We start from the raw sequence: 27,245 nt of genomic DNA on the forward strand, positions 1-27,245 counted from the left end.
CAAGCCCGTTCTTATTTTGATTCCTTTGATAATTATGTGGTGAACCTTGACATTGTTTGCTTTGATAGCCAAAATAATCATCATTCACTACATTCTTTCTATTATGAGAGCCCAGAAATCAATGAATGTGGTGGTTCACCTCGTTTACATGGGCAGTTTCATATGCTAAATCATTTTGTTGGAGAATTTTAAAATAATTTTTTTAAGTTGTAAATTATTTTTTAAGGGGAATATATGTTTTATTTGTTAAAATGCAATTTACTTTATTTTGATATGGCCACTATCTAACACAGAAAGATTTTTTCCTTTTATGGTCTGGTGTATAGAAACTGGGTAATTTTAGGCCTATCATTTAAATAATTTTTCCATTGTCTTTCAAGTGAGTATAAATATTATTTACTTTGATCTATTTGGTTATGGCAATATTAAGGAATTTAATAAAAAATAAAAAATATTAACAATGTAATAACCTTGGCTACATAGTAAGAGTCATCCGGAGAGCTTTTACAACTATAATGCTCAGACTCCATCCCCAAAACAATTAAACCAGAGTCTCTGGGGGCATATCAGAAAACAAATTCCCTATATTAACAATAGATATGAGCAAACTTCACTATCATTTCAGCATTTTGCTTCTGTTCTGTTTATGTTTTGAAAATTTTGAAGTGCTGCTAGTAACACCAGATACCAGGTATTTAGTAAATTTCTATATTTTAAGTAATTCTTTTAAAATCACAGTTTAGGATAATACTATTGAGACATTTTCAAAAATCTTTCAAGTGGCCTAGATTCCTGGTAGCACTTGGTAGTTCTAGGTGCTCCTAACCTAAAAATGTGTTAAAACAGGACAGTGGAAGATCCTTTTAATAATTCGAAAAAAGAGTCAAGTATTCCACTTTATTATTGAATAATGTTAGCTTTATTATTATAATAGAATACAGTATGACATAAAATTAAGAGCTTTTGCTAAACTCTGTAAAGCAATACATGCATCTGCCATAAACAACCTTGATTCATGTTAAGTTTTATTGCCACTTCACTGCACTAAGGTGCAATAAACATTCAGTGTCATCTTTAAAAAAAAAATTTCCTGGGAGTAAACAGGAACTGTCCCCTATAAGAGTGTATCTTTATTTTCAAGGAAGACTTAACTAGTATTACATGGTTTAGCAAAGCACTGTAGAAAAGCTACATAGAATAATTTGTCTTTGATAAACTGTGCAATCAATTTATACAGTAGAATACCATCCACATATACTAACAAACTAAGAAATGATAGAAATGCAGTCATTGCGTAGCAGAAAGCAGACTAATAAGAAATATTCACATCTAATGAACAAAACACACACTAAAAGTTAGCCATGAGGAGTGTGAAAGTCAAAAAGCTCTCAATAAACACATTAGGTTAACGCCGAAAAATAACAAGATAAACGGCAACACGGAAGTCAGAGCCGTAATTTATTTTATTTTCTATACATAATATCTATACATGATAGCAGAGGATGAGATGTCCTTGGTTCAGCCTTTACTGGCCTAGCTCATGAAATTTAGGCAGGACCAAATCAAACAACGAAGCACATTTAAAAAGAAAACCAGAGTTTGTTGAGGAAAACACAGTGTATTTTCCTACATCATTGGATAGCAGCTTTTTGAGAAAAACATTGCTCAAAACTTGGATATGGATCCCAACTGCCCTATTTGGCAATTACGCTAACAGTTTATGTTGCAGTATTCTAAATGTGTTTAGACCATGACCTGTGGATTCTGAACATGAAATTTAAATATCTGTGAAACTCTGTCAGACAAAAGGAGACTTCAAAAATACCTTCTGCATAAATATTTGTCTCTAAAACATCTGGGCAGTAATGAAACAGACTAGAATTTTTATCGAGAATGTTAATGGACCTCTGTAATTTAAAGCCCTTACATAGTATACCTACAAATATATTGCTACAGTATAAATGAAATGTAATAATATTACTCAATAAAAGCTATTTTCTGTACATTCTTTTATGTATTTTATATTTAATGCTACATATGGTACAACACTTATTGAAGTAGTTGGTATCAGCAAATATAGCAATAATGTACAGTAGATTTTTCTAGCTCCAACTAATGCTTCCCATTTTCTTTTTATATTACAATAGTCTAAAATAGGGAGATGTGGTGTGGCATGACTTGAACAGATAGCAACTGATCTACTACCGTACACGAGACAACGTTTGAAATTATAAGCTTTTTCTACATAAGTGGACTTCGTACCCATATGTTTTAAGTTCCATCTGATTCCTACCAGCTGTTCTGTTCTTAAATGCAGGCTCCAAATGCATTTCCATAGCATTTAACATTATAACAGCTAAGAGTGGTGATTCCTACACAATATTTTAAGAACACAACTTTTAAAAAAGTAAAAAATGTACAATCTCATGCTGTATATTTACATATATAATTTATATATTCTATTTTTGTTTGCTAGTCATAAATTTCAATCTACAGCTTTTAATGTAGTTATATAAAAGAATACATTCAACAATTCTAGAGCTTGCAAAATATTTTTGCCCCTCTATAAACATCTTTATAATGAGAATCAAATGATAATTGGGCCCATGTGCTATCAAGAAATAGGGTGGAAAAGGGAATATTTTTAAATTATTTTATTCTATTTTAAATTTTTTTTAGTTTCTATTGAGTGTATGTGTCTGTTAAAATGATTCTTCCTTGAGTCTAGTGGTAAAAGCTCAGATGATAATGAAGTATCCTATTTAAAGCATTTCTCTCCATTGGACTAAATGTGTTCTACAGTGAGCAGCTGCACCTTTGCCTATGAAATTTCCATGAATTTTAAAATAGCATTTTATGACAAAATAATGCATTAGGCATTTTTTAAGAGGAAAAAAATTGGGGATTTTTAGCTTTGGAAACAAAATGTTAAAGCTATCTACACATCAGCTTAAAAAACTAAACAAAAACATAAACACGCCATAGTTTGTGCAATAAAGACATAGATCTTTCAAAATTTTTCTTCATGAAACATTTATAATGTATCCTTTTAAACACCTTCACATAAAAATATTTTTCACATATACAGTATCTCTTTTTTTTAGAATATTTGGAAATATATATCTACAAATGACCTTGGGTTTATACTTAAGTTTTATTTTTCTTCTACTTTCCCTCTTATCTCTGAACCTTCTTCCCCCTCCTTTCCTCTCTCATTCTGTCTCCTTCTGACATGGTTTTGCTCTCTCCCTTCCTCTTTCAGAATCCTATCTCCACAATGTATACTCCACTCTGCTCTGGACTGCCAGACAGGGGTCTCTTGTTCTTATTAGGAATTATGGAAATAAGGAAACCTTCAAATTCTTTAAGACAGAGGCAATAAAGCAGATGGGAATTACTGCGTCAAGAACATAAAGCAATTCCCAGTGCAAAGGACCGAACGATGGAAGATGACTAGAAAGACCTATTGGTGTGGTGTGGGGGCTTTTAGCTGAGGCTCTCTGTTTAAATAGGTAGCCCAATAGACTAAGTTAAAGATTCCAAATAGCAGCGGGAAGGCTATTCTTGACAGTCGGTCAATTTTGCTGACACTGTTAAAGGTTTTCTTGGGTTCTGGTGGTTTTGTTTCGGGCTTGACCTCTTTTGGTTCTATGGTTGCACTTTTAGCAATGGTGGCCAATCCAGGGTCACCCCTGGCCAAATTCGGGGTGTAGCTGGTTGCTGTAGGAGCATAAGTGTTGTTTTTCTTAATGAGAGGATCCTTCACTTTCTTTGGCTGTGGAAGAAAGAAAACAGTAAAGCATTTTGTTTAGAAAAACTGTGAGAAGTAAAAATTATAAGTTGTTAAGCAAAGTAGCCCTTACTTTGGAACCCAAGTCTGTGCTTTATTGAAAAATCTAAGAAACATAATTGACGACTGTCTTATTGGGATAAATTTAAAATGTGGATAATATCTTACAGCCTTTGCCATCAAGAGCTGGAGCACCTTAGATTCTATTAAATATGGTAGCTGTTACCACCACAAAGGATTATTTAATCTAATACCTTTGTGTAACTATGACATAAACAGTCAACTGATTTTATACCATAGACCATTTCAGCCTCTTTAATATACTTTGACTATGCAATACAGAATGTAGCGATATTCAAGTGGATTTGACCACAGAATCGAATTTTCAGGGACAATCTCAAGACACCACTACTCTGTAGAATAGAATTTGGGAAAAACTGCTGTAGCGTGAGTCCTCCTAGATTATTTCTAAAACATTTCTTGGTAACGTCTGCATGTTATGATCCCTAAAGCAATTGTCTATGTTGGAAAGAGAAAATGTGCCTGCCTTTGATTTCACTGAAAATTGTGGATGGTTCAATTTGCAAACTCAATTCAATGGAAGTATTATAGTTATAAATTTATGCTCAGAGTGATTAGTCTCAGAAAACAACTAGAAGACTATGATTTTCAAGTTACAAAAATTATAATGGACTTGGTAAATAATGATTTGTGTAAGTTTATTTGCTCCTAATTTCAGGTTGGTTAACAGTTTGTCCCTGTTCTCAAATCAATAGAGACAACAGGAAAGCGTATTGGACTAGAAATCTTTACTTTCATGTGTCTCCTTTATCTCCTTCACCCTACTCTGCACTTCTATCCACCCAGACAATCACTCCTTTTAGCAGTAACAGAATTATCATAGTGCTTAATTATTTATGATATAAGTAAAAAAAAAGAATCTTCATTTCTCCTCTCTCTGCATACTCATGCCATCCCCCAGGCCCAACATTCCTTCTCATAGGTTTAAAGAGACATAATAGTTACATATCATGGGGACTAGGAAAGCATTTACCTTTTCTGGAACCACACTTTTGCCATCCCATGCATAACCTCTCTTGGTGAAATAGTTTACAGTGGCAAACTCGATCAGAGCTGAGAACACAAAGGCATAGCACACTGCAATAAACCAGTCCATAGCTGTGGCATAAGCCACCTTAGGGAGAGAATTTCTGGCACTGATACTCAAAGTTGTCATGGTGAGCACAGTTGTCACTCCTGTAAAGAAAAATATTAAATGGATATGTAGGTCCATACTACAAAATTTTATCACTGGAGGTCAGCCTACTTGAATGAAGGGAAATCAACAGTACCATGACAGAATGTGGGTGCTAATTCACCCCATTTGGGTTTGGGATGGATGAAACTTCATTTATCCCTGGTGTAGTTTGTGGTTCATAGTGTGGCAGTACTTGAGGGTGATATCCTGTAGGGATAAACTGCTCTGCTATTGAGGAGCTATTGGTAAGATAGTGAACTCCTTTAAATGGGCCCTTTGAACATGGTGTCCTGGGTAAGACAGAAAATAACACTCCTCACTGTACTCAGTCTTGAAATATTATAGAAGTCATACATCTGCACTGCTTCTGATCCATAAGGAATCTCTAAATCCTCAGTTCTGTTTAATATTCTGTATACCCCAAATATGTAAAACAAGAAGCCAATGACTTCTTAGTAATAGATAATTGAACAATTTGGGGCTGATAATTTTCCACATCAACTCTTCTGCTTTTATACTAATTTTTTTCTGATTCTAAAATACCTATTCTTTTGAAGAAATTCCTGAAGCCACCACACACACACACACACACACACACACACACACACACACACACATGTGTGTGTATATATATGTGTATGTATATGCCAACATACATATAGACATGTATTATACACACACACACGTATATACACAATACTAAGTTTCATGTAACTTGCTAGAGGTCACATAGCTAAGAATTAGCAAAACCAACATATGAACACAGGATTTTCTGATTCAAGTGTTCACAATCTTTCCCTTTCTGCTAATGCTGCCTCATCTTCCCTACTCTGCAAATCTATCCATAGCAGTTTTCAAGTTGGCCCTGTTTAGTTTATTTAGATAATTATATGAGGTAATATGTGAAAGATGATATCCTTTAATGTTCATTTAACAAATTAATGCTGCATACCTACTACATGTAATGCGCTGTACTAGGTACAGAAGTATAAATCCATAAGGTTTCTTTTAAGCCATTTAAAAATGTTTAAAAAACAACTCATAGTAAGCCAGTTGGGGTGGATCAGGCTACATGCTATGAAAACAATCCTGACCTCTTCCAAGGACAAGTCTCAGCCTCACCACTTATTAGCTCTATGACCTCAAGTAAGTGGATTAACTTGTAGGGACCTCAGACTCCGTATCTGTAAATGCGATAATTTGTCTTTCCTTCTCTATATTGTCTATACCATAACTGAAATTCTAGGAAAGGGAAATTTCTGCCCAATCATTCACAAGATTATTGTGAGGATTAATTTTAAATGTGAAAGTATTTTAAAGATTATAAATAAAGTATTGCTGTGGAAGGTGTTGTCATTCCATGTCTAAAACTCAAATCTATGATTCTCTCTCTTGACAAATTTTAGCAAATCCGCATGGTCACATAGGTGGTACATAGCAAACTTTTGCAAGCTGCTCTAAACCAACCAGTATTCCCTAGTTTTCCATGAATTTCAAGGTAGATGGGCTTTGTAACTACATTAGGAACTGATATGATTAAGGAGAAACACTGTGAGATTTTTTATTAAATTGCATTTTAGACAGTTGTTCAGAGTTGTAAGAAATTGACTTACTTTGAGCTTTGGGGATTTGCAGAAAGTTCTGGAGCATTATCCATATTACATAACTAACAAATGGTTTAAGGAATATTGGCTGGATAACTGCCTCCAAACTCACATATCAATATTAACTTGAGAAAATAATAAGGTAATTAAAAGTCCAGAGCAACCTAGTTTCAAATTCCAGTTCTATCATTGCCGCATGACCTTGGGAAAATTGCCTCAAAATCTTGAGCTTCTGTTTTTTTAGTTTTCTTCAGCTTTTTAAAAAAAATTTCCCCATAAGATTATTTTAATCAGTCTAAATCAGAGGACTTTTGTAACTATTATGTGAAATAATGCAATAAAGCCTTTAGCACTTAGCCTGATACTTACTAAGGACAAAACTAATTACTATTAAATTGACCACATCAGTCCTTTTTGATAAATTCCTGTTACAGTGAATTCCATTTTTTCAAATTTTGGTTTATGTAGGCAGCTGTCAGAAGTAATTTGAGAATAGGTATTCTTAAGCCAAATGTATCCATAATTTAAGAGCAGTTAAGAATAACATAAAGAAAGGTGTGTGTGTGTGTGTGTGTGTGTGTTGTCTCACAATTCCTGCTACAGGGAAAGGGAAAGGAACAAAAGTGTGTTCAACAGTTATTAAGTTCTAAGTACTAAGGCAGATGATTTATATATTTTATTTTGTTGTTTTCATTTGATTTTTTTTTAAATAGAATTACTTCTTTTCTTGTACTTGCATGTTATAGGCAACTGAAGCTGAGAAAGATGAAGTGAATTGGCCCATGTTGTATAACTGGTAGGTGGTGAGACTGAGCCTAAGACTTGGATGCATTTGGCAGCAAAGTTACATGACCACCTTGTCTACAAACAGCATGGAAGGCCAAGAAGATGATCTTTTTAAGCATAAAATAGACTTCAACTTTCTTGCATTCTGGGTGCCTTTTAATACACTGTTATAAAGTACAGAATTTATTTTTTCTTTTTCTTTTGGTATTTTTTAAAATATTTGTGATCCCCTCAGGCATATCACAGAGTTCAGGAAAATGTGCTGAGTTCAGACTAAATAGAAACATGAGTGCTAAATAAATGTTAAAAGGTTAAAGGTCTGGAAAATTGTATTTGTGATTCTATTGAAGTTAAAACATTATATATATACAACTTGAAACACAGAAATACTTGCCACAGCTGAGTTTACAGATATGCAGCTATGTTCGCTAAAAGGGCATGCGTCAGTTGAGATACAAGAACATTGAAAATGCTAATAGCAATGTTTTTCACTTATAAAACATCCTGAAACACTTTACAGAATTTCCAAATACATAGAGTAGAATTTCTTGGGGTGGGAGGGGGGAAAAGTCATCATTTAAAAAAAATCTTTCTCACTATACTTCTGGGCTCATTCTACAAAAATAAAACAAAACAAAAACACACAAAATAAGCGTATTCTGTGTTCTGTTTTTTTTTTTTAAATTATTTCTTAGTGAATAAACGGATCAAATGGCATATACATATAGAAGTGAGCATCTTAACAAGAGTTCAGGTTTCAACACTAGTTAATACTGATAAATGGTAATAGGCAAAAATGTGTTCAAAATGAACTGCTCGTTTGCTCTGCAGCTAGAATTATTCTGGATCTTCATTTAGCTGTGTGCTTAGGCTATTGTCAGAGCAAAGATCTGGTGGTTTCCAACTTATAAGCAACTTGCCAAGTTCAGAAGAAAAGATACTTTTCTGAGCACTTGTAGCAGAGTCTTGCTTTTTTTCTGAGATTACTGATTTTTCCTGTGTTGCATATTCTTGCAGGATGATTCCATAGGAATGTCTCAGGACTTAAAGACAGCAGGTGCCTAGTTGCTATTTGTGGAACGAACCTTGATAACTGAACCTTTCACTGAGATTGCTATTTCTACATGAACGAAGTTGACCACAACAACCTCATTCCATGTCTTGTCATTGTAGTATGATAGCACAGACGTGATGATACAGCGTCATCACTAGGAGCACAGACTCCAGAGCTAAGTGCTTGGGTCTTCTTCCAGACTCCTCCACCTAACAGCTTCTGACCTTGGGCAGATTACTTAATTTCTTGTTCCTTAGGTTTCACTTTTATACGATGGGGACAATTATAGTATATAGGCTATTAGGGTTAAATAAGATAATGTAGGCTAATTGCATGGAACAGAGCCTAGTATAAAAACAGGCAAGAAATGTTATCCATAATTTTACGGTTATTCCAAGGTTAATCTCCAGACTATACTATCATGAGGGGAGTGGTTTATGTTCAGTTCACTACTGTATTCTGTGCCTAGAATGTAGAAGGGCCACTTGTAGGTTTCAAATAAAAATACACTGAATGAATGAATCAATAAATTTGTTATAGTGGAATTTTTATCAGTCTGTGAAGTACAATTGAGATAGCATACTGGGATACAGGCAGGAGATACTTCTTTATATGAAACACAAATTCTATAATAATAAATTACAAAGGAAGTTTTCCTATTAGTAAGAGGTATTTTATCCTTTAAACAATTCCCCACTAGATTGCGTTAACTTGAAGCATTTAGGTCATTTACAATATTTCAATAGAAAATACATATATTTGTAATTCTTCAGGAGTGCACAAATTAGGCAAATTGAGATATTCCTATTGCTGATATCATGATCATCAATTAGCTTTCCCTACTTAAAGAAACCCAACTTTTACATATGTAAGGAAGTACTTTTGCTGCTATTTTCTAAGATTTCTAAAAAATGCACTGGTACATGTTATGTATTCTAAATATATGATTTAAATATTACGGTTTCTGTGTATGCATTTTTGAACTGGTATGATGCACTTTATTCCAGCTTTACTCCATTTCTATCCCCAAATATCAAGTCAAATGTTTGTTAATACATCTATTCACACGCACTAAAACAGCATGCTATTTAAAGAAAGTATATCATGAGAATGACAAGCCCTTGAACCTTTCTATTGTAATAACTTCATATTTATGTATAATGATTTTTTCATTCTCTTTGCAATGTCATAAATATGATATAACTTGCCCTCCCCACCCTTGCCATGGTATCTTGACTGGCACTTACCAAACACAGTTCTCGCTGGTACAGACTCTCTGTTGAGCCAGAAGGAGACTTGCGAGAGAATAACCGTCATTATGCAAGGCAGGTATGTTTGAATAACAAAATAGCCAATCTTTCTCTTCAAGTGGAAATGAGTGGTCATAACAACGTATTCTCCTAGAGAGTGAAACAGACAGTAAGGTTGAACAATTTGACCTTGAACATAAATGTTATCTCTGAGGTCTACTCTCAGGAGCAAAGGCCTGTAGGTTAGACACATCCTTTCTCCACTTGACACTCAGTTCTTAGAGAGAAACCTTTTTATCCAGAAGAGAAAAGAAACATTTTTAACACACAGGAAAATGTCTCTGAGGAGGAGATGGAGGTGCCCGAGTCTTCATGCATATTCTTACCTCCTAATGCTAATACATCATATATTGAAGGGACAAATTTGAAAGTATATTTACAGATTGGCTTTATGAACTGAGAGGACAATGTGCTAACTTTTCTGACATATACCAATGGATCAGAAACAGATCAGATCCTCGGTGTCTCCATTACAGGGCAAATTCACAATGTCTGCTAAAGGAGCTTTGGTGTGCAGGTCAGGACAGTTTAATTCTAGCTCCAGCACTTCTTTAAGTATCTCTCTGACCTCAGATGAGTAATTTAGCTTGGCCTGATCTACAAAATAACAAGAGTAGGCTGGAATCCATTGTTTTGTAACAGAGGTAAAGGTTGGAAAAAGGGCAATGAAATGTTTTACAAGTTGTCTCTGTAAAACCCCTCACCCTTTTGGGAATTAAAGCCTGCATTCCTTCCCCAAGGCCAGTAATCAAATGGGCGGAAAAATGTTCTTTGCTGTTTGTTTTTCTAGTATCTTAAACCACAGGAGACGGCTCAACAGAATTGTCTGACAAGGGTCACCCGAGATAAGGTCAAGCAAAACCACCAATTATAGTTAAAGAACAACGGCCCGAAGCCACAACATGTGACACTGGTCATGTAGACTGAGCCCGACTACCAGAAAACCCCTTCTAGAAAGCCCTCTTTTTCTGCTTAAAGGCAGGATGGCAGTCTTTGAGATGAAAGTCCACTGCCCTCCTCATTTGCCAGCAAATTAATAAACTTCTCTTTCCTTTTCCTCAAACCACTTGTCTTCATACTTCATTCTCACTAATTTGGCCTAGGATGCAAGTGCCAATTTTTCAGGAACAGTTTCTCAAAATTTATTTTTCAGAATCACCTAGGAAGCTTTTGAAAAATGCAATTCTTCAAATCCCACCTAGATTCACAAACCCGTCTTTGAATTGCCAAGAAAATCTGTATTTATAACCAGCCCTTAAGCTTTCCCATTTCTAACATGGTCTGGGAAAAAAGTGGATTGCTTAGGCACTCTCCATAGTCTTTATATAATCCCAATTCTGACTTCATTTAAAGGTACAAAGCAATAGACACACAACCCAAATTGCAGAATGGTTTTATTTTTCTTTGCTTTATATTTTCTCAGTTACAAATCTCAGCAGTTTTTGTCCTTATTCACTCAGAATGTATGGCTAGCTAGCTGTGGGTGGCGAGGAAAGAAACAGATGTGCTCTAGCTAAGAAAATATCACTTTCTTTAGCACTCACCTTTCTCCACCTTTTTCCTTCCTTTCCCCTCCAAACTTCTCCCTCCTCAACCTAACATTTTTATCTCAGACCATGGATATCTAACTGCAGCCCCTATAATGTGACTACAACTGCTCAGGACTTCATCATTATCTTCGTAACTAAAGCCTCTTTCTCAGCCTTCCAGCAAGATGCTCACCTTCTTCATAGCATCAAATGATGACTGTCCCTACCTTCTTGACAGCACACTCTCAATTTTCATTTTCCCTTTTTTGCTCATTTTCTATTTCTTGTTTTCACTCATTGATTATTTCAATTAGAAATTATTTATGGACTTTGCCATATTCATCAGATATTTTTCCTCTTTCTTTAATGTAAATGTGAGAGTTCCTAAAGAAAAATGAGGTGCAATTCTCTCCTCAGCTCTCTGCCTTACATTTTCTTGACTCTAACAAGCAATTCTCCTTCTTATCCTTGCTCTTAGTGTCATCTTTATCTAGATGTGCAGATGGCTGCAAAATCTACATTTATAAGTGACCACATCCTCAAAAGTAAGACCTGTATTCCCAGATCTAGACTAGACAAAATCTATCTCACAGATACTGCTTTCTCACTGATACCACCAACTAAAACTGTTCAAAACTCTCTTTGCCTAACTCTTCTCACAAAAGAATGACCAGCACATGGCAGTGCTGGCTCTCCACTGGGGTCCTGTTTTAATTAAGGGCACTATCATCTGTCTATTTACTCAGGCTAAAAACCTGGGTTTAGTCCTTGGATATTGGGTAGTGCTTTGGAAAGAAAGAGGAAGGAGCCAGCTGATCATCACAATTTCAATTCCAGTATGCAGTATCTCTGATTCTGCCTCTTCTTACCTCATGGTCACTGCACTTATCTCCTTTGTGGATTTCTTAGAACAACCTGTTACCTGTCTTGTTTCACATTCTAACTCCAATTTTCACTAATTTTTTGATGTAGAGTGATCTTTCACATATGTGATCATACCACTCATTTTCTTACTTATAATACCTCAATGGATTCTCATTATCTACATCAGGGTTTCTCAACCTCAGCACCATTGACATTTTGGACCAGATAATTGTTTGCTGTATGGGGCTTTCCTGTGCACTGTAGAATTTTTAGCGGCATCCGTGGCCTCTATATACTAGATGCCAGTAGCAAACACTTTCCTCTCACCCATGACAATATAAACCCTCTCCAGTTCTACATAGTAACAAGCAAACTCCCTAACCTGCTTTCCTAAAACTCTCCATGTCATAGCTTTAATATGCATTTTATTCTCATATCTCCCCAGATGCTTTTACATCCCAATATGTTGCCTACAAACCTCTACTTGGTATTTTCTGTGGTTGAATATGTTGTTCATCTATAGGTTGGGTTCAGGCCACATAACGGGTCCTCGGTAGAATAAAAAGGAATGTCCCGTAGAGGAATATGTATTTGCATGGGAAGAAAATGTATTTGCGTTCAAAACCCATATCCACAATTTTATTGCCATGTTGCCTTGGAAAACTCACTTAAACTCTCTTATCCTCAGTTTCCTTGTTTACAAAATAGTTAGAAGTATAATACGGGGAGGATAAAGAATAATGGCTCCAAATAAGATGATAATACATAAGCATGTTACAATAATATTTAGTTCTTTTATTCATTTTCTTCACTCTTCTCTCCAAACAGTATTGGTAGAAGTATTAGTAAAAGAACACATTCGCTCTCTACAGCAGGAAATCATCCATGCATCCATGCATGCTTTCATTATTAATTGTTATTAATGATATACCTGCCATTTACTGATCACTTAGTACATTCAACTTCTTAGTTCTTGTTTATATGTATGGTAATATATCATACTTTGTATTTGAGTTATTTATATGCATATATCCTTCCCACTAAACTTCAAGCTAATTGGGGAGAATGAGAGCCTTTGGTTATAGCATTACCTTGCGTATCCTCAGTGCTCCGTACCTGCCTATGGTGAAAATGGATGCACTGAGGCTTAGAGGCAATCAATCAAAATGAAATTCACAAGCATCTTTCTTTTGAAGGATAAACAAAATGTTAACTAATTAATTTCTTTTTATTTTCTGTGCCTTCCTTTGGTGACATCTCCAAGGTCATTTGAAAAGAAAGAAGTGATCCAAATTTAGAAAAATACAGAAAAACAATTTTCCCAGGACTCTGTTAAAATATAGCCTTGTGTGGATATGTTACATTTCACCATCCCTGGGGTGCACATTATTCCTAACAATTCCTTCAATTGTGGCCTGCAAAATGTCACCAGCTCAAAAAAAAAAAAATCCATCTTTTATATAATGTCAGAAAAATGAGTGCCTATATGTATTCCATTATCTTTTGTTGTTTGCAATGTGACATTTTTGCAAAGATTCTAAAAAGAATATAATTTTTGGAGATATGAAGAACCATTATTTGACGTTATATTTGTTTTATAAACAACTTCTTTCCTAACAGATTAGGAGAGGAATAAGAGGAATTTCAATGTTTTGAAACCATTCTCCTAAATTAAATAAAATCTAGAAACTGTTGGCACACAACTTTTAAATAAGGAAAGGAAAGGGCAGCAATATCAGAATCATTTTGAATTAGCTTAAAAATGAAAGAAAAACACAGCAACAACAAAAACAGTCTCCTAATTGGATTGAAAGAGTGTCTAGACATCAAGTGCTTATGCACTAAGCATGTCAAATTCTTTTCCTCTAATTCAACAGTCTAAAAGAATTGTAATTCAAATATCCTTGCACATCATCTAACCCTGAGGGAAACTTACAAATTAGATATGACAATATTTCTGATATATTACGATACAAAAATTAAGGAAAATGGAAGAAAAGAAGCAGGGGTATAATTTTGCAAAGCAGCATTAAGAGTTTGTTTAGACATGGCTTCCAATCTTTGCCTTCTCAAGAGTTAGTTACTTTAAGGTAAATACTTTGGTTAACTTCATTTGGCTTCAGTTTCCTAATTTATCCAATTAATGCAATAGTATTTAACTTAACTGTTTCCTGGGATGCTGTGTGGATAAAATTAAATAATAGATGTGAAAGTATCTTAAAAAAAATCAGAGCCCTATGCTGATTTATAATGTGAAGGCAGAAAAGTTAAGTGTATTCTTTCTCCAGCTCAGGAAATCAACCATTCAGTCATTCAACAATTGTATTGAACATTGATTCCATGTGAAGCTGTCAGTTTCCTTCAAAGTAGTCTAAACTCAGTGTTTTCCATAGATGCTACCATTTCAAAATGTGAGATATATTAAAAATCTTATTGAAATAATCATGCATCAGCAGAATCAACATTGTTAAAATGTCTATACTACCCAAAGTGATTTACAGATGCAATGTGATCCCTATCAAAATACCAACGTCATTTCTCAAAGATCTAGAAAAAAAATAATTCTATGCTTTGTTTGGAACCAGAAAAGAGCCTGAATAGCCAAAGCAATCTTAAGTGAAAGGAACAAATCTGGAGGCATCACTTTACCAGACTTTAAGGTATACTACAAGGCTATAGTAACCAAAGCAGCATGGTACTGGCACAAAAATTGAGATATAGACCAATGGAAGAGAACAAAGAATCCAGATATAAAACCATCCACGTATTACCATCTGATCTTTGACAAAGTAGACAGCAATATACTCTAGAGAAAAGAATCTCTATTCAATAAATGGTGCTGGGAAAATTGGATAGCCACATGTAGAAGAGTGAAACAGGATCCATATCTCTCACCACTCACAAAAACTAATTCAAGATGGATAACAGACTTAAATATAAGACAAGAAACCATAAAAATTCTAGAGGAAAATGTTGCAAAAACTCTCCTAGATATCAGCCTAGACACAAAATTTATGAAGAAGACCCAGAGGACAATCACAGCAACAACAAAAATAAGTGGGACTTGATTGAATTAAAAGGCTTCTGCACAGGCAAGGAAATAATCAACAGAACAAATAGACAACCTACAGAATGGGAGAAAATATTCACATGCTATGTATCCAATGAAGGGCTAATAATCAGAATCTACAAAGAACTCAAGCAAATCAGCAAGAAAAAAATCAAACAACCCCATTAAAAAGTGGGCAAAAGACATGAGCAGAAGCTTTTCAAAAGGGATAGAATAATGGTCAATAAACATGAAAAAATGCTCAAAGTCACTAATCATCAGAGAAATGCAAATCAAAACCATAATGAGGTATCACCTAACCCCAGTGAGAATAGCTTTTATCAAAAAGCCCCAAAATATTAGATGCTGGCATGAATGTGGAGAGAAAGGAACACTCATACACTGTTAGTGGGACTACAAACTAGTGCAACCTCTATGGAAAATAGTATGGAGATTCCTCAAAGAACTAAAAGTAGACCTACAATTTGATCCAGTAATCCCACTACTACTACTGGGTATTTACATAAAGAAAAAAAATCATTTTATCAAAAAGACACTTGCACTAGAGTGTTTATTGCAGCACAATACACAATTGCACGCTTGAAGCTCTGACTAGGTGGTGGGGGCGCCCAGGGCAATATATGTAACCTAAATTTTTGTACCCCAATAATATGCTGAAATAAAAAAAAATTCACAATTGCAGAGAAGTAGAATCAACCAAGCCCCATCAATTCATGAGTGGATTAATAAAATGTGATATATGTCTATCACGAAGTACTACTAAGCCATAAAAAATGAATTAATACCTTTTGCAACAATCTGGATGGAACTGGAGACCATTTTCCTAAGTGAAGTATCACAAGAATGGAAAAACCAACACCACATATACTCACTATTAAATTGGAACTAACCGATCAGCACTCATGTGCACAGATGGAAGTGCAACTCAACGGAAATCATGCAGGTGGGAGGGGGGAGAAGGGGATGGGTGAAATCATACCTAATGGGTACAATGTACACTATCTGGGTTATGGACACACTTACCACTTTGACTCAAACAGTACAAAAGCAATCCATATAACCAAAACATTTGTACCCCTATAATATTCTGAAATTTTAAAAATATCTTATTGAAAGTGTGGTGGCTTTATGTTTATAACTGCTTCAAAGATATTTAAATAGGAATAAGGAGACAATCATAGTTTTGGGTTATTTAGCCTCTCTGGATCTGTTCCCTCATTTGCAATATAAATGGGTTCACCACATGACTGCATAAGTCTTTCCTTTTTTCCACATCTCACATTTTATGGTTATAATTATTTCTCTGGAGACAATGAAATAGGTTTTATAAATGAAAGCCTTAAGGGTCCTTTGATGAATGTTGATCACCACTTTCACCACATAGTTAAAGAAGACACTTGCTTTTCTCATTTTCTCGACCCTGCAGGGTCATCCTTAAATCAAACCATCAAGAGAGGACTCTTTGTCTAGGAAAGAGGATCCCGCAATGTCTCTTAGTCATCTATTTTAAGGATTAACAACAGTTACTCAGAAGAAACAGTCTTATTCACCAAACTAACCTAAATATCCTGTGATCAGATTTCCTTAGGTAAATATGGAGAACTTCCAGTCATCATTATGTGTTTTAAAAACACTCTAAGTTACTACATTCTTATTGCTTTCTGCATATTGACATTATTCTTATGCCTAATGACCAATTTAATTATTTTTTTCTTATAAGTTATATTGCATGTCTTCAAATCACTTTGCATGGTAATTTTTGCATGGGATCTTTTTAAACAATTGCTTAGGAAGTATAACGTGGTGTGGTGGAAAGAGACGGGGAGTTATGCCTGGGATCTAGTTCCAAACTGCCTTCCCTGATACTGAAAACAGAAATGACCACTTTCTTCTTCATGCTATCATATATCTTGTACTAGCTCCATCAATATTAATATATGATGTTTATTGCATAGTTTTTACACACCAGATACTCTTCTAAGAAATTTACACACATTTTCTCATTTCCGTATCATAGCACGCCATGAAGTAGATATACGAGAAAAGATAAGCAGATACATTGAAAGACTTTCTAAAAGTTACACAGTTAGTGTGCGGTAAAAACAGCATTTAAACCCTTGTAGAGTCTACACTCTTAACGATTATGCTTCCCCATCTCACATGTCTACATTGCCTGTTACTAATATGTCGTGTAGTCGAGAGTACGTACTTTGCAGCTAGACCACCTGGGTTCAAATCCCAGATATGCCGCTTCCCAGTTATGGGCCCCAAATAATACCCCATCTGTAAAATGGGGATAATAATAACAATGCCTATATCCCAGGATGTTTTTGAGAGCTGAATGTGAAGATTAGAACAGCACCAACACATAGTAGCTGCTTATCTCACACAACCAAGAGCTCCCCGAGGGCACAGGCTGTGTGCCTTTCATCTCTCTGCTCCAGGCCCCATTGTCGCAGTGTCAGATACAGCAAATGAGCAAATGATTGAAAAGAAGAAGTTGAAAAGTAAATGAATAACAGAGAATTTTACTGGATTTGAAAGCTGACTGGATTCATCCTTCCTATGTGCCTGTAGTGGTTTTGTTCTGCCAGGCGAATAAGTGCACTTCCAACTAAGGCTCTAACTAAATCTTTCCCTAAATTTAATGGCAGACTTCGAGGAAGGGATTGCATCTCTAATGTGTTTGAACTGAATTTAAAAAATTTAAATATTGTGTTAGGATCCCCATCTTTTTCCCTGTTATGTCAATGAAATGATCCAGAAATATTTTGACCTGGAAGAGGTCACTGGGATTGTGTGTTTCTGTGTTCACGTGCGTGTTGGTGGCAGGCAGTAGGGCAACACCTTCTAAGCTACTAAGAGGTGCTCTGACCGATTCTCTCCCGTTGGAGAATTTTAAAGGAGAAGAAGATGCCTTTTATCTAATCATTCTCAATGCATGCGCTCTCTCTTGCGATCCTTCTCTAGTCTCCTGGCAGAAACAGGGAGGTATTCGCACTCAATGGCATTCATCTTAATGTTTTCAGGGCTGCACAGAAACACGTGAAATACAGCATTGCAAGCTTCATACAAAGATCTTTGTTTCTTTCCGCTGAAATCTATCAAGGTCAATTCTTGATGAGCTGAAGAAGACCCAGAGGAAGTGTAACTGTGTCTTGTTGTGGACTTGAAAATGTACATCAAACTGAACTTCATATTTGAGAATTTTCTCATTATTTCAAGGTAACCTTGCTGCTCTGACACAGAATGACTACTTCTAATGGACCCAACACATGAGGTCTAGCCGCTTAGTGGCAGTGTTTTGGGCCACTATCTCTTATCCTATTGGCCATTTTTTTAACTGCACATCTTTTCTGAGCAACAGGAATAAAGGTAGGCTGAATCTTTAGGAAACCAAAGGTGAGGGGGGTCTCCAAGCTCTTCTCACTAAGCCACTAATTTTGCAGACATGGATACTGGGCATAAAGAGGGTTGTAACAACATGGTCAAGGTCATCAGGGCTAGAAATAGAATGAAGACAACTTTTGAGGCTTCATATATACTTCTACTATTACGTACATGCTACTACATTTAAGTTGTTTCCCTAAAATCCTCAAACTTCAATTCTAACAATAATAGATGGAGAGTTTCCTGAGGAAAAGGTTTATGTGAATTACTCTGAATGCCCTGACCTAGAACAGTGATTATTTGGCCCCCTACAGATATACACAAATAAAATTAAAAGTCAACCCCTGCAACAATCCTTCCTCAGTCATCCAAGGCTGGATGCATTTGTTTTTTATTCATTTAATTCAAAATATTTATAAATACTTCCTATGTCTCATCTACTCCAGAAAATAATAGGGATACAAAACATAGACATGGACCCTGCCCTCACAAAGATGTTAATCACAGCACTTACTACCCATTTTGATAATTATAGTTTATCTGTTCATCCTCTCTTAGACTTCAAATTCCATGACAGCAAGATCTGTGCCTTGTCTGTCATTGAATCTTTAGTGCCTGACATAATATCCAGCTGATAAAAACATTCAAATTTTTAAAAGTAAACACGAATCATTTCTGTATCTTTTCCCATATAACACATTGTAAGGAAGAACAATCTTCAGCATTTTCCATATTTAGGGATATTTTCAGAAATACAGCAACAGCTATTATATACCATTTTGAGCACTTACTATATAACACTCTGCAGTATTTTACATCATCTCATCTTTTATTTATTTATTTTTTATTTTAATTCAGGATATAATAAATAAATGGGACCTGATCAAACTAAAAAGCTTCTGCACATTCAAGGAAACTATCATTAGAGCAAACAGACAACCTACAGAATGGGAGAAAATATTTGCTTTCTACACATCCGATAAAGGGCTGATAACAGAATCTATATAGAACTTAAGAAAATCAACAAGAGAAAATCAAACAACCCCATCAATAAATGAGCAAAGGACATGAACATTATCTCATCTTGAATGCAAAATTATAGGATTCCCTTTCCTTAAATGAGACCGGTTTTCCAAATGGATAAATGACTCTCTCAAAGTCACAAGGCTTCTAAGTGACAGGACCAGGACTTGAGTCCACATTTTTGTCACTGCAAAGCCTATGCCCTTTCCACTATGCCACTTGAATTTCTAAGAAGAGTAAAGCTAAGGAACCATCTTCTCCATTTTAAAAATAAGAAGCACAAACATTTCATCTAGGCTAGCTATGGGTGCTTTTAAGTAAGCAAAGTACAGATCCTATTAAGCAGAACTTACCCAATAATCACAGTAAGAGATGTTGACCTATTACTTGAATGTGTTAGAATTATGAGGGTGCCAATAAAGTCTGAAATCTAAGGAAGAAATTATTTTCTGAGGCAAATAGCACCACTGCCCTTATTTATTACTAAGTCATCTTTCTTTCTTACTAAGTAACAAATCTAAGTGAATGAGATCAACTTAAATTTTGTAAAACATCCAAAAAATAATTGCTGACCCTGTTAAAGCTTTCAGTAATCAAAGATAATTAAAAATATTTGGCTTTGGAAGGCATACATTTTTTGAATTGTTGGGAGTCCAGCTTTTATTTTAATTATCTGATATGATGATCACATTTCAGATAGTACAAAATAAATACTTGCATAACAAAACTCTTATTTTGGTATTCAAAACAACTGCAAACATTTGGGTTCAGCTTTTCCATAGTATCTGATCTAGCTCTGAGCATATCAGTAAATCAGTTACAACACTAAAAAGGATGGCATCCTACCTACTTTCAATTCCAACATACAGGAAACGAGCAACAATGTGGCTACATTTCTGTTGGTGTTAGCTGTGGAAGATCCTCGGCTAGAGATGCAAATGGGTTTGTAGAAGGAATTGGCTTTTTGATGTCTCATATGTAATGATCACTGCTATAAATTCGGCAAGATCCATTGACTCATGGCGATAAATGGGGCCTACACAGTATTACAGCTGATGTTTATGAAAAGCTTTTTATGTGCCAAGAATTGTGAGAAATACTCTTTATGAATTTAATTTATTCCTTCCAACATCCCTGGAAGGTGACTACAATCAACTGGCAAGGTGGAGGAATAAGGAGTCAATTCAGACATTCATCCTCAAGAGTTCACATGTCTACCTTCTGTGCTGCAGGTAGACAGCACAGAACCAGCTCCTTATTTTGTGAACAAAAGGGCAGAGGCCAAAGGACATTAAATGATATGTCCAAGGTCACAGGTCTACAAAGGTTACATTAGTTCCCAGCTCAACTGATTTCTAATTTAGTGCAATTTTCTCTCTCCTTTGTGTTACGGAAGGACTCACTGTGTTCTCACATCCTCAAAAAATATTTTTCTGCTCCTTCCTCCATATCAGAAATAACCAAATGACACTTACCTGTACTTGACTGAACAATTCCAGAGTCTACAGTTTGTCCGAGAAGATCATACTGGTTTAGGCGTGACCCATCTTCTGCTACAACCACTGAGCGTGCTGGCTCTCTGGTCCATTCGTAAACAACTTCTGCTCTTGTGTAAGCATCTAAGAGGAAAGAATGGAAAATTATCCATACATTGTTCCATTTTGAATCTCTTAATTAATCAGCTTTCTATTTTCTATCTCATGGTTCCAGAAGGCAAGCTAGGAAAGGAGAGCTCACATCCCTAATTTTAGAAAATTAAAACACATTTTCCTGATTCCTTCAGTCATTTGTTCACTCTTCCAACAAATGCTGTGAAGTATCTACAAAGGACAATGGGCTGTGCTGGGGATGTAGCAGTGACCATAACAAAAAAGGCTCCTGACCTTATGGAGCATACATTATAGTGGTGGGGACAAAACCAGATAAGCAAATAAGTATATAATTTTAAGTAGTATGAAGTACAATAAAGCCATACACAACCTACTAAAGGGATAGAGAATGAAGGGACGGGGGCTCATTTTACGTAAGGTGAGAGACTCTGATAGAGTCTCTGAGGAGGGACATTTATACAAATGCATGCAGAAATGAGGGAGTGAGCCATGGGGAAGTTTTGGGGAAGAGTTTTCACAACAGACAAGCCAACACATTTTTTCTTCTATTGCAGGCAAAATAGACTAGTTTGAGGAAGACCGAAATGATTGGAGTGAAGAACATGAGAGATGAAATGTGGTTAGAGGCAGTAGCTTGGGTCTAGATGATGTCAAGCCAGGAGAAAGTCAGGATAAATGTGAAAAGTGACACTGGAAATTTTGCTGCACATCCATTTGCAAAGGGAGTCTGAGTTTACTTTCTTCTTTATTGATTGTCCTCTTTATGAAGATTGACCATCATAATAATGATGATGAGAAGCAGGAGGAGGAGGAGTTACATTATAAAGCTCTTCTTCTCAATCATTTTCATTTGCTGTGTCACTTTTAACCTGGCTGTCTCCTACATGAGAGGTTAGATCATAATCCTGATCTTTAACTCATGCAGGTTGGAGGAGGAGAGTGCATAGAGTAAGAAAGAAAAATAAGAAGGAATTCCATAGGTTTTCTGATTCTTAGTCACAGAACATCCACTTCGTATAGGTTGGAACGATGGTATATACTCTCCTATGTTTAGATGCAGAATAATGTTAAAAATTTAGGAAATATCACATTAGAGAAACACAAGCTGTTTCCAGAGGTTTTGAGAGGAAGGCAGGACAGCAAAAGTTGGCCTTGCCATGTGAACTTGACTCATTGGCCAGTGACCAACTTCTCCATTAGGCACAGTGGGCACAGTGCCCAGGGCCCAAGATACTTCTGTGTTTTAATTTCTTTTAAAATAAGAAGACAACATGAATATTATATTTTTCTTTACACCAACACAGTGATAAAATATGATCTTAATTATTTCCTTGAAGACAGGGCCTCCAAAGGCTGAGGGGCCATAAGAGTCATAATGTACCTCAGCTTGACCCGATCCCCACTGTTCGGTGACCAGGCTTGGGTGTTGTGTCCAAATCCATATTTGCTCAAGCTAACATATTATGAGATGTAAAATTATGCTTGGCTTTTTACATGGAAATGAGGCTGTCTGAAAAAAAGACATAAGCCATGTCCCTTGGTCTCTGAAACAAAGCTTCTAAAGTGATCACTTTTCTCTGAGGTAAGTGACGCTGAAAAACATAGTCAGTGTTCCTTGATTTTACGCAGGTATCTTGCCAGCTCTGTCATCACTTTTGGATCAATTTACAATCAGATATATTTCTACATAGATTTTTCCAGAAGTTTGAGAGAATGAACTGGAAATCACTTTAGTGGTTCATAAGACATGTAAAAGTAACACAGGGATAATTTGGAATTTGTCCTCATTAACTTTTCCTCTTTAATTGTGATCTTCCTCAGAGATAGAAAAAAATTTAAACATTTCAGCCTTGTATATGGTAGGAGTATTGCATGTCAGGATGGTATGAACTGATCTTTTGAAAAAATTCTTAGAAGAGACCAGAGCACACCAATTTGAGAAGGACTATATTGCTGACAATGTGTAGGTACCTACATTAGGTAAAATGGGGTTTTGTTTACAATAAATTCTTGTTTTTTAATGGGAGTGTGTTACCTAAGAAGACATACTGAGTTTAAGATATATTAGAAAGATTGAATGCTAACTTGGAAGAACCTCAGAAGTCATATAATTTATTCACATTTTAAACTGAGGCATTGGACATAAAAAGACTTATTAAAGGGCATATCAATAATTAGTAGGAAAACAAAGCTAAAAACTAGAATGCCATTCATTCTAATCCACTGCTGTTTGTAAGGTTTTTCTAGGCAAAACCTGTATGTTATATACTTATAAGCCAAACAAGGATACTGAGTAGTCACGTAATTAGTGATGAAGCCCATTCTGGATCTGTGTCATTTCACAACAAACTAATCCCCTTGCTACTAGACTGTACCCCCTTTAGCAACAGTGCTTTCACCCTATCTTTTTATACTTCCTCATGTGTTGTCACTAATACAGTTGTAGAGGGGAAAAATGTCTTACCATTGACTTCTCATTTTACCTAATTTTGGTGTCTTTATTTCTTGCAATTTGTCCTAAACACCAACGTACATGAAAATGTTTAGACCATCTACCACAAACATGACATCATTGTGAAGGTGTCTCTCCAGGGAAATCTTCCAAAATGAACAGTAGCTTCACAAAATGAAAGTTGGTGTCTTAAGAGGAAGACAGATGTACCTAAGGCCTTACAGTAGGTGATATATCCTATTTCCTCAAACTTCAGTATTCAGAAAGCAGTTCCTATGAAAACTTACATGATTTGAGACTTTACCATAAGAAAAATAAGGTTAAAGAGGCTTTAACTAGTTAGTCAAAATTTTCAAGCTGTGATTTCAAATAAATCATGTTACCTAAAAAAAAACTTTTTGAAATAAGACAAAACGTTTTGGGTTGGGCTTAGGAAAGAACTCTGTAGTGGTACAACACTGGGAGCACAGATATAATATCAGAAGAGCAGGTGCTAATCGACACTATCAGTTCACTTTTATGGGCTTTGTTTTCCATTTGCATGAGGCAAGTGAACTAAATAATTTCTAAAGTTATGTCTTATTTTGGAATTCATTTAAATTTTGACTCATTCCTTCCTCTTTGCTTACGAGGCATTGTACTTGATAATTAGGCAAGAAACGATCATTTATTAAGTCCTTACTACATCCAGCACTTGCTTAGATCTTTAATATCAGAATCTGTAACCCAAATCTCTTCTTTTAGAATCAAAGCTTTACATTGCGTTTTTCTCAAAAGCAGTTAAAGGATGACAGCAGTATCACACACGTTGTCACTGGGTCACCTGGCATTATGAAGAGGGCTGTATCCCTGACCAGCAGAAAAATGCAAGCTAGCACTGGCAATCGGAATCTAACAGGGAACAGCAAGGAAAAGGTTTTTGATGTTTAGTTCTTTTCAACACATGAATGAGGTTGCTTCAGAAGCGTCATAAACATTTAGTACAAATTGTTTCACTAAATTATTGGAAACCTCTCTTGCTTATCATCTTCTCTGCTATTTTGGCAAGATGTTTGCTCCAAAAATCGAGTCAAAGAATTTTTAGCCTGCTTTGCTTCCATTTCTTCACCTTTGAAATGTGCTAATAAGGCCAGGTCAGAGAAGTGACTAGACCACACATGGACCTCCGCTGCCTCTTCTCTTGCCAGTGGCAGAAGAACCAGTCATGGTGCTCACGTCCACTGAACATGACCCTCTGAGCCTGCATGTCAATGTCAAGTCTTCTCTGTTTGACTTTGATTCCCCACATGTCATAACCCCTCTTTTCTGAAGCTTAAACATTGAAGGGACATTTAAAGCCTTATTATTGTGATCTTTATCCATTCAATATGTATTTATTGAATGCCTATATGGTATTAGCCACTGCCAGGGGAAATGTGAGCAACATACACCTGGCTCTCATGCAGGTTACAGTCTCCAGATGATAAGAAATGTTAACCAATAAATAAAACTAATAAATACTGCCATGATAAATGTTATGAAAGAAATGTACACTGTGATCAATAAGACACTGGTGGGACTGTATGCAAATTCAGATAAGTTTATCAGGGAAGGGCCTAGGAAATGATATTTTTGCTGAGATGTGGTGAGATAGAAGCAGCCAGCCATACGAAGAAACAAGAGAAGAGTAGTAATACAGGCAGAGAAAAAAGACTAGGCAAAGGCTCTTGGGTGGGAAAGAGCTGACTTATTTTTCTTTGGCTTCGGTCTTCTTATACAAGACACTATTTTTTTTCTACTATCTATGTCCTTCTTAAAATACCTCCAATATTCTTCAGGTTGACAATGTGCCCAGTTAAAAATATTTACTTTCCAGACTCCTCTGCAAATAGCATTGGCCTTTGATCAATGAGATGTGAGTAGATTCATATTAGGCTTTTAGGGAAAGTTTTTGTCTTTTTTGCTACAGAGACTACTCCTTTCTTTTTTTACCAACCATTCCCCTTTATGCTGAAAGAAGATGCAATGGCTGGAGATGCAGCAGCCATCTTGCAATGAGGTAGAATATTTAAGAACATCTTAAGATATCAGCTTTGTTAAGATGTTGAACTACTCAGCAATCAACCAACAATCACTTACCTTCACATATCTTATGTGAAAATATAAACCTTTCAGCTATCCTCACTGCTGAAAGCATTGCTGACGATTTTTTTAAATGTAATTCACTATCCAAATTAGGAATCAGGACATTTTTTAAGGTAAACAAGGGTGCTATTAGTAATTTTACCAAAATATTGGGCATAAATCAGTACTATCCCAGACAAACTATGATGAATGATCTTCCTAACTATAAGGTTATGTTGTGGATTAGATGAACTTATGAATATATAAATATTTAATATACTGCCTGACATGCACATAATACATAATACAAATTATCATTATTAAAAATGGATCTGATAATCAGGAGAAAAGTTAATAGTATACTTGATATACAATGTATATTAAATTAGGAAAAGAGTAGGGAGAAGGGAGTTATCAACAAAGACCTGTTTAACTGACAGTTTTTTCAAGTAGTTTATCCTTGAGTTTCGGTATAGAATTAGATTTATAGAGAAAATTTTCTCTCCATGCCTAGTGCTGCTAGGAGCCTGAAGGCCCTTTGCTATTTTCTTTGCTTGCCGTCTTCCTACGCTACCACTATTTTTCTTCTATGAATCATATTTTCACCAAAATAGTCACTCAGACGGCCTGTCTAGTGAGAACAGAAAGATGGTTAGGTAGTCCAGGAGTTGACTCAGTCCTTATATGTTAACTCCCCTGTAGGAAACCAAGAATACATTATTCCCACTCACTTCACGTGTGCAAACTAGTCAAAAGCAGAAGCGTAGAGAAAAGACCAGAGACCTTGACTCTCCTGGCCACTGTTCTCTTGGCTCCTTGGAGGGGTGCCTGAATATTTTCAAATAGTAGAAACCCAGACAATCATTGGAAATGGCATTTGCCTAGGATATCCTCAAAAGCATTAACATATACATGAATTCCTTGATGTATCCAGACAGATATAGAAATTTTCTAAGACTATGATTAAATTTTCTTTTCTTGGCAACACCTGTTAGGTGTAGGTTTCATTATTAAGAAACATTTACTTATTGCCCTTTGTTACCTACTAATATTTTCATCAGGTATATAAGTTGAATTATTCTTAAGATCAAACAAGTGCCAGCAAAGATACAAAATAGACACAATGATCTCCATTAACTGGGAGGAAAATGTTATTCATGAGTTATAAGCATCCATGCTCCACTCTTTTTTCCATAAGAACAACTTCAACAAAAATAGGATTTTTCCACTAAATAGTTTAATCCCTATTTTCTAGTCCAGTAGATAGAAAAGAACCTCTCCTGAAAGAACCTTAAAAAGGGAAGTCAAGGAATACTACCTGCAGAGGCTCCTAGCAGTATATTGCTATTTACATTTCCTTGATACCCTTATCTATCTGAATTTCGAATAGACACAACTAATT

The 27,245-nt window shown here is 35.7% G+C and overlaps 1 protein-coding gene across 1 annotated transcript in view; it reads right to left on the minus strand.

The window, feature by feature from the left end:
• Window positions 1–890: 890 nt before the first annotated feature.
• Window positions 891–27,245, minus strand: part of GABRA1 (gamma-aminobutyric acid type A receptor subunit alpha1) — a 54,944-nt gene continuing 28,589 nt past the window's right edge. Inside the window, exons 7-10 of the mRNA XM_045551235.1 lie at window positions 21,154–21,297; window positions 9,740–9,892; window positions 4,845–5,047; window positions 891–3,775 (exon numbers count right to left, since the gene is read on the minus strand). Coding sequence (XP_045407191.1) covers window positions 3,464–3,775; window positions 4,845–5,047; window positions 9,740–9,892; window positions 21,154–21,297 — 812 coding nt within the window. The 3' untranslated portion in view covers window positions 891–3,463. The remainder of the gene's footprint in view (window positions 3,776–4,844; window positions 5,048–9,739; window positions 9,893–21,153; window positions 21,298–27,245) is intronic.

Source organism: Lemur catta, chromosome 5, assembly GCF_020740605.2.
Source record: "Lemur catta isolate mLemCat1 chromosome 5, mLemCat1.pri, whole genome shotgun sequence".
Classification (NCBI taxonomy): domain Eukaryota; kingdom Metazoa; phylum Chordata; class Mammalia; order Primates; family Lemuridae; genus Lemur; species Lemur catta.